This window comes from Ictalurus furcatus, chromosome 20 (assembly GCF_023375685.1).
Source record: "Ictalurus furcatus strain D&B chromosome 20, Billie_1.0, whole genome shotgun sequence".
NCBI classification, from domain to species: Eukaryota; Metazoa; Chordata; class Actinopteri; order Siluriformes; family Ictaluridae; genus Ictalurus; species Ictalurus furcatus.
Window position 1 is genome coordinate 9218414 of NC_071274.1, and position 13764 is coordinate 9232177.

Here is a 13764-nt window from a genome sequence, read left to right on the forward strand (position 1 = left end):
ATGACACTGGGGAGCGAAAATGGCTAATTGGGCCCAATTTGGACATTTTCACTTAGGGGTGTACTCACTTTTGTTGCCAGCGGTTTAGACATTAATGGCTGTGTTGAGTTATTTTGAGGAGACAGAAAATTTACAATGTTACACAAGCTGTACACTCACTACTTTACATTGTAGCAAAGTGTCATTTCTTCAGTGTTGTTGCGTGAAAATATGTAATCAAATATTTACAAAAATGTGAGGGGTGTACTCCCTTTTTTGAGATACTGCATATGTATATTTTGTGTGTCTGTGTGTGTGTGTGTGTGTGTGTGTATATATGTATGTATGTATGTATTTATATATGTATATATATAATATTAATTATAATATATAGCTTCATCAATTCCATAGTTGCTTTGTACATTCAATTTGTTCAGCTCATTTTCTAGTTATAAAATTAACTGCACAAAATGAGCACTGATGCACTTGAACTCTGCCTTTTCAGACCCCTTTTGCTGAAACATTCTAATAGTGTTTTGGGTACCTGGATATTGACATCTTCCACTTTATACGTAGCATTAACGATTAAGCATTGCTGGGACAAACTGCGCTCTTTCGTTTCTAAACTTTTATGGAAAGGAAAGAAACATCACACAACTCAAAACCCTTCAATGTTACAAAACATTTGGAGGTCTTGCCATACCTAATTTTAAGACTCAATTTTGGCCATTTACCTTGCACAGCTTTTGACATAATTTAATTCAAGGTCTAACTTGGTCTACAGTCTCATGTAGACCAATTGAAGAAAATGTTGCTTTACTCAACAGGTTACAAGATATAATTTTTCAGCTAAACCTTTTAGAAAGAACCAAGATACACCAATTTCCCATAGTTTCTTGCTTGCCAGGGTTGTCCTCTCTCGCCAATCTTATTTGCTTGAACTTCTTGCCCAGAAAATCCTACAACACCCCCTAGTGCACTCTGTTACCATTTGTAATATGGTCTTACTGTGTCTAAAAAGATGTTGACCATGTGTTGGCAGTTTCCTCAATAATTGGCTTGTCACACTGGATCAATTAATTTCAGAGAAAAGACTGTACAGGCCTGCCACACTTACTAATGACAGAGTGTAGTGACCGTAATATCTATAGTTTATCTATTTCATTGGGGAGCAGTCTGGTTTTGGGTGGGATTGGGTAGTTGAGCAGTTACCTTTAGGTGGGTTGGGAAATAACCCTAAAATGTTATCATACTCTTGATTTGTATTGTGACTGCTTTTTTTGTTGATATTGCCCTTTTTTTTTTTTTTTTTTTTTTTGGTTAATGAAGGAAGTGAAACAAGGAAATCCAATTAAAAAATTTATTTAAAAAAATTAGATTCACTCCATGCTATTCTGAAGAACTCAATCTTATTTTCATCCTGCATGAGATTTGCATGAGGATGCATAGTTCTAGTTACTGTTTTTTCCTAATAGGAAAATCTATATCACGTTGTATACTACTTAGATCACTTGGTTTACTGGTAGGTTATCTATGACTGCTGCAGCTGTGAGTGGTATAAGTGCACATTTAAGAAGTTGGGTGTAGATTTATATAACTAATGAATAAGACTGAGACAACAGTGGCAAGGAAAAACATGAGGAAGAAACCTGGAGAGGAACCAAACTTAAAAGTGAACCCATCCTCTTCTGGATAATTGTAGTTTTATGTACATTACACTATAGAGCTGCTAATAGAAAAAATCAAATAGTAACAGATGTGTTAAAAGGATAATCGTATTGTGAGTAACAGTCCTGGGATAAGGACAGGACCGTGTTTATTACTGTAGCATCCAGTGGTAAGAGCTGCAAATGTACAATATCCAGGCAAGAGTCAGATTCACTCAGTGGCAGTTCTAGAACATTTGAACTCTGGGAGCCAGGCTGGGGCCTGTGGCTTTTTACCTTAGAGGGGCCAGTTACTTTTGTTTTCCGAACATTAAGCTGCCTTCAATATATTACAGGCATGAAAGAGGGCCTATTATGCAAAATTCACTTTTAAATGGTGTTTGAATGTAAATCTGTGTCTGCAGAGTATGTACTGTACACAACCACCCTACAATGGTAATAATCCACCCACCTTTTTTTTTTCTTTTTTTTTTTCCCCTCCCCTTCCCAATAAATCATAAACAGTGTCTCAATGAGCCGTTTTCGTCTTCTCCCTAAAGTGACATCACATTGGAACAAGCCCCTCCCAGGGACTCTGCCCCATTAGCATAGATCCTCCTGTGAGAGCTGCGCACAGTCCGCCTAGTTTGCCTTGTGGAACAACCTATTCTATTACTGTTTGCCTGGACAATAATAAGAAAAAAACAGTAGGGTTCCTCTAAAGATGAAATATCCTAAAACAGTAGGGGTTGTGCTTGGATCCTTAATAATGTCTCTTTGAGAACCACAGATCACCATCTCCGTGTGCTATGCTGAAAGGATGGAGAAACATCTGTACTAGAACACTGTATTATGGCAATAGCTATTGGTGATTTAGGCATGATTTTTCAAAGTACAGCTAACCGATCAACATCATGTCTTGGAAGACTTTCGTTGTTTTTGCCTGAGAGATGTTATTCTGTTGCTGTGTCAGTCATGATCTCTGATTAGTTGCTTTAATTGTTACCTTAGGATGTAGTGGCTCCAGAGTGTGGGGGATGCAACCGGTCTGTATTACATGTGTTGCTAAAGATGTTTGTCAACAGTAGCAACACTCATCTGAGGACCACAACTAGGATGCTCATCCTTAAGGTCAGTACATGGAACCTTGGGTTACTTTTAGAATTGGAGCTATGGAAAGGTAGTTAAATAGGTCTCTGCCTTATTGTAACGTATTCACTGTCATGTGTGAGAGAGGACACCGAGGGTGGTGGTTGTAAAATGCCACATAATAAATAGTTGTTGCTGTTCTGTTCTCAGGTCCTGAGAGGAAGTGGTGCATTTGAGCACAACTGGAAAGAGTTAGAGCTTTGGCTGGATCACCTGCTTCATTTGGAGCCTTCTCAACAAGAGACAGTCATCCAGTTTTTAGACTTGGTATCACAATATACTCCTGCATCTCAATAACCATGTCATATTTGTCTTGGTCACTCACATAAATATTTGGAAGTTATTGGTATTTTAGCTGTCTGCCACAGTATATTGGAGTTGAAATTAAATGAAGATAAGCTCAATGTGCAAACTTTCAGCTTTAATTTGACGGTATCCAAATTAGGGTAACATTGTAGGAATTAGAGTACTTTTATATTTGATCCCGTAAAAGGTCTAGAGTTGATTTCAATTGTGGAATTTGCATTTGGAATCTGTTGCTGTTTAACTCTCAATATGAAGTCCAATAACTGGTGACTGCCAGTGAAGCAAGCAGTCATTTGGCTGATAAATAAAAACAAACCAATCAGAGAGATAATACAAACATTAGGTTTGGCCAGATGAACTATTCGGTACATACTTAAAAAGAAAGAACACACTGGTAAGCTCAGGAAAACCTAAAGGCCTGGAAGACCATGGGAAATAGCTGTGGGAGATGACAAGGGAATTCTTTCCCTGCTGAAGTAAAAACCCATTCAGAACAGGTGGTCAGATCAAGAACACACTCAGAGGTAGGTGTATCTGTGTCAGTCAACAATTGATGGAAGACATCACCAGAGTAAATACAGAGGTTTTACCACAAAAACAGGAAGACCATATTACAGTTTTAAAAAAGCCCATACAATTTGTGAACAACATCCTATGGATAAATAAGACAAAGATCAGCTTGTACCAGAATGATTGGAAAAGAAGAGTATGGAGACGTGAGGGATCTGCTCATTGTCTGAAGCATAGCACCTCATCCTATGGCGTGGGCATGTATGGCTGCCAGTGGAGCTGGTTTCCATGTATTTTTTTGATAGTGTTATTGCTGACAAAAGCAGCAGGATGAATCCTGAAGTGTATATGGCTATATTATCTGCTCAGGTTCAGCCTATTTGTTGCCTTTCAGCCTATCAAATGGTGCCTCATGGTGTAGATGTACAATGACCCGAAGCATACTTTGAAAGCAACCCAAGACATTGAATACTTTGAGCTCATATGCATTCATTCCTTTAATTTAAACTCCAACATATTGTGGTAGACCATAACCATAACTTTGTTTGAACATAACTTTGTTTGAACTTTGAACATAACCATAACAAAGTAACCATAACTGTCAGTATCCAAATATTTATAGACCTGACTGTATACCAACGCTAACCATTTTTGACGTGTGTGCGTGTGTGGGGAGATGCAGGTTCTGATGAGGGTGGTATTTAACCCTTACATTTACATGGATAAAGTTGCAGTTATGGTGCAAGAGGCCGTGTGTCTTCAGGCTAAAATGAGAGGACCAGATAGGAACACTAGCGGTGTTCCCATATCACATATTGACGGTGAGCTATCATACAGTTTCCCAAACATTTTGAATCGGGTAGAGGTTCAAATAGTGTTTTGAACTCATTTGTACTTTAATTTTCAATGCTTAGGTTGTACTGTCAGTACTTGTACTTATAATTGCACTTTTTCCACTTTGTCTAATCAGTGATCATGAGCGTTTTCACCAGAAAATTCAGAAGTGTTGTACTTTTACTGCCTAACAGATGTAACTGGTGTAATCGATGTCGTAATAGAGGCCAGTGAAAAGGATGCTGACAGTGTTGGGCTGTCTCTTACTGATGACAGCATCCTCCAGATATTCCCCTTCAGTGCTGTCGTGCCTGCTGTGCTGGAGGCCCGGAACAAACAAAAGGCGGCCTTTATTGATGAAAAAAGTAACCTGGAATTTTTTTTATTATAATTCTACAATTTACTTGCCCTGTGTCTATGATGTATCTTATTACATTTAAGATTAAGGTACGGTTTGAGGTATTTTTTAAAAATAGATTGGAATGGTTTTGAATGTCATATAGATGTGAAAGATCCTATAGTCTCTCCCAGGCATCAGGAGCTCTGGTTCTTATTTTCATGCTGTCAGTAAGACACGATTTTAATTGTTGATTTATCCTGATGTTTAATTTGCACCAGCGTGTTACATTTACGTACAGTACTGCAGCTGTAAATGGTGTTTTAAGATGGGCTGTTGTTTTACAGGTGTGCTGTGTGAGTACATATGTGCAGTACTGTGTGATATCCTTCACTCACAGATGGATCCACTAGCTCTGTGTTTGACTCTGCAAAACTACGATGCAGAGCTTCTCTCTTCTGAAAACTTTTCCCCACCTCATCCCTCAGTTTCTGCCTTCCGCATGTATTACTTTAAATGGCTGTCCCAACTGCATCAGGAAACACAGGTAAGGTGTTCTTTGCACTGTTAGAAATGATTTGAATGTTATGAATATTACATGTAGCTCACTATACAGTCCCCTCCGAAAGTATTTTTTTAAAATAGTTTTTGCTATATACAGAAGACATTTGGGTTTAAGATCAAAAGATGAGTGAGACGAGATATCAGAATTTCAGCTTTCATCTCCTCTTATTAACATTTCATATTTATTCATAAAAATATTTAGATGTGTAAAACAACTTGGAACATGGCACCTTTTTGTTTAAATCCACTGATTTTTCAATGAATCGAACATATAACTGACAAGTGTTTCTTGTTGCCCAGGTTGTTTAAACGATTGATTGATAAACAAAACTGTTAATAACTCTGTGTTGACTCTTGGTTTAAGCCCTGGGTTTTGCCTTTGAAGACTGCATTTGTTGTTAAAAAGGACAAAACAACATGAACAGATAGCTGTTCTATGGGAGAAAAGCATGCCATTTTGAAGCTAAGAAAAAATGGAAAATCAGTCAGAGCCATTGTAGAAGTGTATATCCAATAGAACAATTTGGAATGTCCTGGAGAAAAAGAAATTTGTGTACTAACACCCAGGTATCGAACCCAGGTCAGCCCAGGAAAATCAACAGCAATTGATAGAAACATCGTGAGAGCTGTTAAGAAAACAGCAGTCAGTGACTTCACCAACAACCTCCACAGGGCAGGGGTGAAGGCATTATAGTCCACTTTTCGAAGAAGACTTGGAACAGAAATATAGAGGCCATTCCACTATGTGCAAACCATTCATCAGCAGTAAGAATACGAAGGCCAGATTTGAATTCGCAAAGAAATACAGGGATGAGCCACAAATGTCTAGGGCTTGCATGGCTGCTTTTGGAACAGGATCACTAATCGTGATGTAATTCATGATGGTAACAATGGAATGACTTTAGAAGTCTTAAACATTTTGTCTGACAAATCAGAGATATGCATCCAGTCTAATTGGCAGGAATTTAATCATGCAAAAAGATAATAACCCAAAACACACTGCCAGCACAGCAAAGAACTGTGCTCTGACCCCAACTTCCTGACATGCTGGGGTATGCAAAGAAAAGAATTTCACTATGTATATGTGACCAATAAAGACTCTGTCATTTATCGGGGGGAAAAAGTGGAAGGTTTTGGACTTGCTAAATCAATCATGGGAACTTAACCCACTTATGTTCAATTAGGAAAAGGTCTGGTGATTTTCCTCTCCTGCAGGGAGAAACCCCCCAAAAGAAGTAACAACTGAAAGAAGCTGCAGTACAAGCCTGAAAAAGCATCACAAAAGAAGAATATAACACTTTGGTGATGTCATTGGTTCAGATGCTTTATCCATTTATTGCAAGCAACTTTCATTTACTTTGACTATCTGTTCCTATACTCACCAAAATGATGGGTGGACTGACACCAAAGGTACCATGTTATAATTCAACACATCGAGATGTAAATATCAGGAATTGATAGCTGAAATTCTGATCCATCATCTCATATCCATTGTTTGATCTCAAAGCCAAATTCCTTGTGAATAACAAAAACTAAAAATTGATCATGCTGTTCCGATACTTTTGTATTGTGACTGTATATAAATGTTGTTTCAGGTTGTGTTTCTGGCCTAGCCAATTTTATTCAAGGTTTTGATCACTTTTCGGTCACACATTCTTAATGAAGTATTACATTTGTTGATCTTTGTTAATCCCAACCTCAAAATATTTACTAACTCAAAATCCAAAATATTTACACCTCCTACAGTTCAGCCTGGTGCAGTCCACTACTTCTCGACCTGTTTTTGATTTTTCTGCCTATTTGAAGGCATGCTACTGTGAAGGACCTGGCACTTTCCTCCAGGACTCATTCTGGAAAGGCCTAGAGCAATCTTTGTCCACCTTAAAGTTGTCTGATGTTATTGGGGCTGTCAGTCAAACCCTGATCTATCTCAAATCTTTTGTGGAGACATTCTGCTCGGTAACGTCTATTTTTCTGTGAAAATAATCTCATGCTTAAGGTTAAATCTAGCTTCTCCAACTACAGTCTTTACTTAACTATTCAGTTTACTTTTACCTTCATTAAACTCATTTTAAATCATTATAAAGTAGTTTACTAATGTGGGTTATTTCTTGTATAGGAAAATCCCTTTAATGCAGTTTTCTTTCCTTACCTACATTGGTGTAGCTCCCTAGAGATCAGGCAGTCGAGGTGGTGCGCTGTATGCTGGAGGTGCTACATGCTCTGTTTCTAAAACTATTCAGCATAGCTGAAACTCCACCCAGCCAGTCAGAACCGCAGGAGGAGGAGGAGAAAGATTCTTTTCTGGTTATGAACTTTACAGCTACTCAAGAAGTCAACAAGGAGCAGGTACAGAAACTCATTGACAATTAACAATTTTATTTAACAGTATATCATTTGCATTTCACATGCTGTTGCTGGTATTTATTATTGAGAGTATCTAAATAGTTACATTCAGTAGCGGAAATCGGCTTCGTAAACTAGCCGTAAAACGAATCTTGAGTGAGTGGAATGTGCAGGAGTGCTCATATTCAATCATGGTTGAAGTGAGGGATTCAATAATCATTTAGTTTGTTTATATTTCGTTTGGTATGTTTCGTTTATTTATTATTATGCCTTATTTTATGCCCTGTTTTCTACCTTTCTGCAGGTTTTACTTGTTGTGTTCAGGTTGGTGTTCAAGCACCCAGTTTTGCAGCAATGGTTCTTGGCAGTGGGGCTGGGAGTGATACCATATCTCTCCCTGGACTCGGAGAGAGTGAGGCAGCTCTGTGGTCAACTGACACAGGGTGTCCTCAACCTGCTGATGTCCTGTGTTGAGACCCTTAGAGCCATCCATGCCCTGGAGGTCATCAGCTCTTACTTGACAGCCATAAAGCGAGCCTTGCTCAGTGAACTACAACAGAGCAACAGGTATGCCATTTTCAGTTACCATATGCTTTCTCTTAATAATAATAAGTAAATTAGATATACATCCCAGACATCAAATGTACTCTGTACAGGATTAGGGCCAATCATCGTGCAAAGCAGCACTTCACTGCAAACCACTGACTTTATGAACATTTGATTATGCCAAAACAGATTTAGAACCAACCAAGGTTAATCATGAACGTTGTTAAACTGGTTCCGGTCCAGTTGTTATTTTAATAAAGATTAAATTCAGAAGTGGTTCAAATGCCAGAATAATATTTGATAGTAATTTAGCTTTTGAAACTTAAAATGTTAGAAATTTTGAATCAATTCCAAGCTGCAAGCTTGGAATTCCAAGCTTTGATAAACAAATCAGTGCTGTTGGTAAGGGAAGCTTCTTTCATTTAAGATCTATTGCAAAGTTAAAACAGTTTCTCTCTAGAAAAGACCTAGAAACCGTGATTCATGCTCTTGTTGCATCATGGTTGGACTGCTTAATTCTTTGTATGTTGGCCTTCCTCAAAATTGTCTGCAGCTTGTGCAGAATGCAGCAGCTAAATTTAACAGGGACCAAAAAGAGGGATCATATTTCCGCTATTCTGGCATCTCTTCACTGGTTTCCTGTCAAGTTCAGAATAGATTTTAAAATTCTAATTTATGTTTATAAAGCTCTTTCTTGTTCTGCTCCATAGTGCATCATTGACCTTCTTTACCCTTACTCTCCTGTAGTTGTGGTTGGAAGTTTACATATACTCATTATGAACATGGCATGGCAATATTGTGCTTTCAATAATTTTTTGAACCGTTCTTATCCGTGGCAGAATGATTGTACAACATACATCTTTAATAAAAAACAAAAAAAGAATTTGGTTCACAAGTTTTAATTTATTTTTAAGTTTTAAGTTTTCTGTAGTCAATACAAGCTCAAAATTATACATACAGGACCAAAAATATGCATATAGCTAGAGCTGCAACAACTAATGGATAAAATCGATTATAAAAATCGTTGTCAACGAATCTCATTAATGATTAGTCGTTCTGCGTGCGGCACATTTACTCATTACGTTACTTCTGTTCCAAGAACACGTGGAGAGTAAATTCTAAAATTGTGTCCCAAATTATGTACTTTACACTTACACTATGCACTATGTACTCCACCTATGTATTTAGTGCAGTGTTTCTCAGCCAGGGGTCCGCGGAACCCTTGTGGTCAGTGGTGTCATTGCAGGGGGTCCTTGGGAAAGTTGTAAAAATGTTTATATATATATATATATATATATATAATATATATATATATATATATATATATATATATTGTTAAATGGATCAAAACATATTCAGATGAGATTGGTTAAAATTAACCAATTTGGTTGTGTGCTTTCACAAATATCATGATCCTTCATTGATGGATTTTATTTTAAATTTATTTACAAATGATGATTTGCAAAAACCTGTGAGTGGTAGAGAAGTGTCGCATTGATGGATATAATAAACAAAAGATAATTCAGAGAGTCAAATTAAATATCACTCCAAGAATATAATGTAAAAAATAAAATCTTGAAATGTTTTGATTAATTTTAAATGTCCAATGTTAATAATATTAATGAATATAAAACAATATGAAATAAAAATATTATAAAAATAAATAATATTAATAAAATAAAGCAACATGTATAGAAATGACTGTTAAATTTATAGCCTATAATTGTTGTGGAGTGCGGGGGTCCTTGTGGATTGTTCGAAATATTCTAGGGGTACAGAGCTCACAAAAGGTTGAGAACCACTGGTCTAGTGTATGGATTTTAGAAGGGTAGTATCGTCTCAAATGGAACACATTAGTTTTTTACTAACCAGAAGTATAAGCCGCTTCCTAGTCAGTGGCACATGACGTCATACGCACATAATGTGATGCCACTAGCTTTAGCAGACACCCAGATTCACCAACAATGACTTTCTTCAGTTTATTGTTTGTCAACGTTACCTTTTATTCCCAACATGACCTCAGTCACCAACAGACGGAGGCGTAATCAAGTGACTGAGGAAGAAAGTATGCAACCTCCAAGTCTTCTAAGGCAGGGAAACATTTTATATTAAATGTTGCGGAGAAGATAAAACTTTACAAAGCGGAGTTTGTGTAGCAGGGACGCACGATAGTGATGCACGAGCACAAACTTATGTTTGCATCCAAAATGCCCCACTGTGTGCAAGGGCGTGGGGAAACTGGTGCAAGTTGCATAAGAGGTTTCGTTTAATTTAAGTTTGTCATTATAAGCTGTATTTGCTCACTTGCAGTATAACTTCTGTCGTTTATTATAAAGGAAGTGACCTATTAGTAATGAGGCCGCGTTGCTCCTTACTCGCAGTGGGAGTGGAGTTGAGATCTGTAATGTCTAACTAAAACACTATGATCAAAAGTAAAACAATATGCCTAAAAGCGGTGAGTAACAGAAACCATAAGGTGCAGTGAAAGTTTTTATTATTAATTTAGGACTAGTTTAATTCAGTGTTTTTTGTGCATTCATAAAAAGCAACGCATAAATACAATTTTTATATACAGTGAGGGAAAAAAGTATTTGATCCCCTGCTGATTTTGTACGTTTGCCCACTGACAAAGAAATGATCAGTCTATAATTTTAATGGTAGTTGTATTTGAACAGTGAGAGACAGAATAACAACAAAAAAATCCAGAAAAACGCATGTCAAAAATTTTATAAATTAATTTGCATTTTAATGAGGGAAAAAAGTATTTGACCCCCTCTCAATCAGAAAGATTTCTGGCTCCCAGGTGTCTTTTATACAGGTAACGAGCTGAGATTAGGAGCACACTCTTAAAGGGAGTGCTCCTAATATCAGTTTGTTACCTGTATAAAAGACACCTGTCCACAGAAGCAATCAATCAGTCATATTCCAAACTCTCCACCATGGCCAAGACCAAAGAGCTCTCCAAGGATGTCAGGGACAAGACTGTAGACCTACACAAGTCTGGAATGGGCTACAAGACCATTGCAAAGCAGCTTGGTGAGAAGGGGACAACAGTTGGTGCGATTATTCGCAAATGGAAGAAGCACAAAAGAACTGTCAATCTCCCTCGGCCTGGGGTTCCATGCAAGATCTCACCTCGTGGAGTTGCATTGATCATGAGAACAGTGAGGAATCAGCCCAGAACTACACGGGACGATCTTGTCAATGATCTCAAGGCAGCTGGGACCATAGTCACCAAGAAAACAATTGGTAACACACTACGCCGTGAAGGACTGAAATCCTGCAGCGCGCGCAAGGTCCGCTGCTCAAGAAAACACATACATGCCCGTCTGAAGTTTGCCAATGAACATCTGAATGATTCTGAGGACAACTGGGTGAAAGCGTTGAGGTCAGATGAGACCAAAATGGAGCTCTTTGGCATCAACTCAACTCGCCGTGTTTGGAGGAGGAGGAATGCTGCCTATGACCCCTGGAACACCATCCCCACCGTCAAACATGGAGGTGGAAACATTATGCTTTGGGGTTTTTTTTCTGCTAAGGGGACAGGACAACTTCACCGCATCAAAGGGACGATGGACGGGGCCATGTACCGTCAAATCTTGGGTGAAAACCTCCTTCCCTCAGACAGGGCATTGAAAATGGGTCGTGGATGGATATTCCAGCATGACAATGACCCAAAACACATGGCCAAGGCAACAAAGGAGTGGCTCAAGAAGAAGCACATTAAGGTCCTGGAGTGACCTAGGCAGTCTCCAGACCTTAATCCCATAGAAAATCTGTGGAGAGAGCTGAAGGTTCGAGTTGCCAAACGTCAGCCTCGAAACCTTAATGATTTGGAGAAGATCTGCAAAGAGGAGTGGGACAAAATCCCTCCTGAGATGTGTGCAAACCTGGTGGCCAACTACAAGAAACGTCTGACCTCTGTGATTGCCAACAAGGGTTTTTAAACCAAGTACTAAGTCATGTTTTGCAGAGGGGTCAAATACTTATTTCCCTCATTAAAATGCAAATCAATTTATAACATTTTTGATGTGCGTTTTTCTGGATTTTTTTGTTGTTATTCTGTCTCTCACTGTTTAAATAAATCTACCATTAAAGTTATAGACTGATCATTTCTTTGTCAGTGGGTAAACATACAAAATCAGCAGGGGATCAAATACTTTTTTCCCTCACTGTATAGAAAACTTTTTATGGATGCAGAAAAGCATGGAATTAAACCATAGTCCTAAATTAATAATATACAGTGTGTACTGGGTTCTTTTCAGTCTTATATGATTGGACAAGCAGTTAAGTAAAGTTTTAGTCTGAACTTTATATTTGTAACACTCAGCTTGTAGGATTTTATTTTTAAATAAACGAAAAAATGGTACTGAAAGTTTGCCCCCCCCCCCCCCCAATTAATAGCAATAAATATAAATAAATAATCTGCCAACTAATCGATCATGAAAATAATTGTTAGTTGCAGCCCTACATACAGCACACACAATATTTAGTTGAACGTCCCTCAAGTTTCACCTCGAGCGGACCTTTTATTAGCCATCAACCAGCTTCTGGAAGAATTCTGGTTGGATATTTGACCACTCTTCAAATAAGTAAGTTCAGTGGGAGTAAGTTCAATGATATTTGTTGGTTTCTGACTCGAGTTCTAAGCATGATCCATAAATTTCCGAAAGGGTTGAGCTCAGGACTTTGGGAAGGCTATTCCAAAAGTTTAATGTTACCCTGCTTTATCCATTCCACAACCAGCTTTGATGTGTCTTTGGGGTCATTGTCCTGCTGGAACACCCAGTTGTGTCCAAGTTTCAACCGTCTGGTTGATGGTTTGAGATTATGATGAATAATACTAAGGTAGTCCTCCTCCTTCATTATTCCATCCACTTTGTGCAGTGCACCAATTCCACTGTCAGCAAAACAGCCCCAGAGCATATTGCAACCACCACCATGCTTAACAGTTGGTACAGTCTTCTTTTCTCCTCCAAACATACCTCCTGGTCATTGTGGCTAATCAACTCAATCTTTGTCTCACCTGACCATAAAACTTTCCTCCAGAAGGCTTTTTCTTTGTTCATATGGTCAGCCGCAAACTTTACATGGGCTTGAAGGTGTCAGTTTTGGAGCAGGAGCTTCTTTCTTGGACGGCAGCCTTTCAGTCCATGGCGATTTATAATTCACTTGACTGTAGACAGTGACACTGATGTTCCAGCAACTTCCAGTTCATCACAGGCCTGTGCCTTTGTGGTTCCTGGGTTTTTCCTGACCATCCGAACCAGTTTCCTCTAAGCTGTGGTTGACAGTTTAGGTCTTCTTCCAGACCTTGGCAAAATGACTACACTTCCCAATAACTTGTACTTGCGTACAGTTTGAACCGATGATCTTGGAATCTGCAATTATTTAGAAAGGGTTTCAAGAGACATTCCTGACTTGTGTAAATCCACCATCCTCTTTATCAGATCTGCACTGTGCTCCTTGGACTTTCCAATAGTACTATGTTGGTCAATTCAATAAGTGCTGTTAAACAAATGTTTGCACAGAGAAGCTGCCAACTGT

The 13764-nt window shown here is 38.4% G+C and overlaps 1 protein-coding gene across 2 annotated transcripts in view; it reads left to right on the forward strand.

The window, feature by feature from the left end:
- The window catches only part of urb1 (URB1 ribosome biogenesis homolog), a 107150-nt gene that overhangs the window by 28389 nt on the left and 64997 nt on the right, over positions 1–13764 (forward strand). For both annotated transcript variants that reach the window (XM_053652139.1, XM_053652140.1), the window contains exons 15-22: positions 2637–2756; positions 2925–3041; positions 4273–4411; positions 4619–4789; positions 5109–5308; positions 7072–7284; positions 7492–7674; positions 7976–8238. In XM_053652139.1, the coding sequence (XP_053508114.1) occupies positions 2637–2756; positions 2925–3041; positions 4273–4411; positions 4619–4789; positions 5109–5308; positions 7072–7284; positions 7492–7674; positions 7976–8238 (1406 nt within the window). The remainder of the gene's footprint in view (positions 1–2636; positions 2757–2924; positions 3042–4272; positions 4412–4618; positions 4790–5108; positions 5309–7071; positions 7285–7491; positions 7675–7975; positions 8239–13764) is intronic.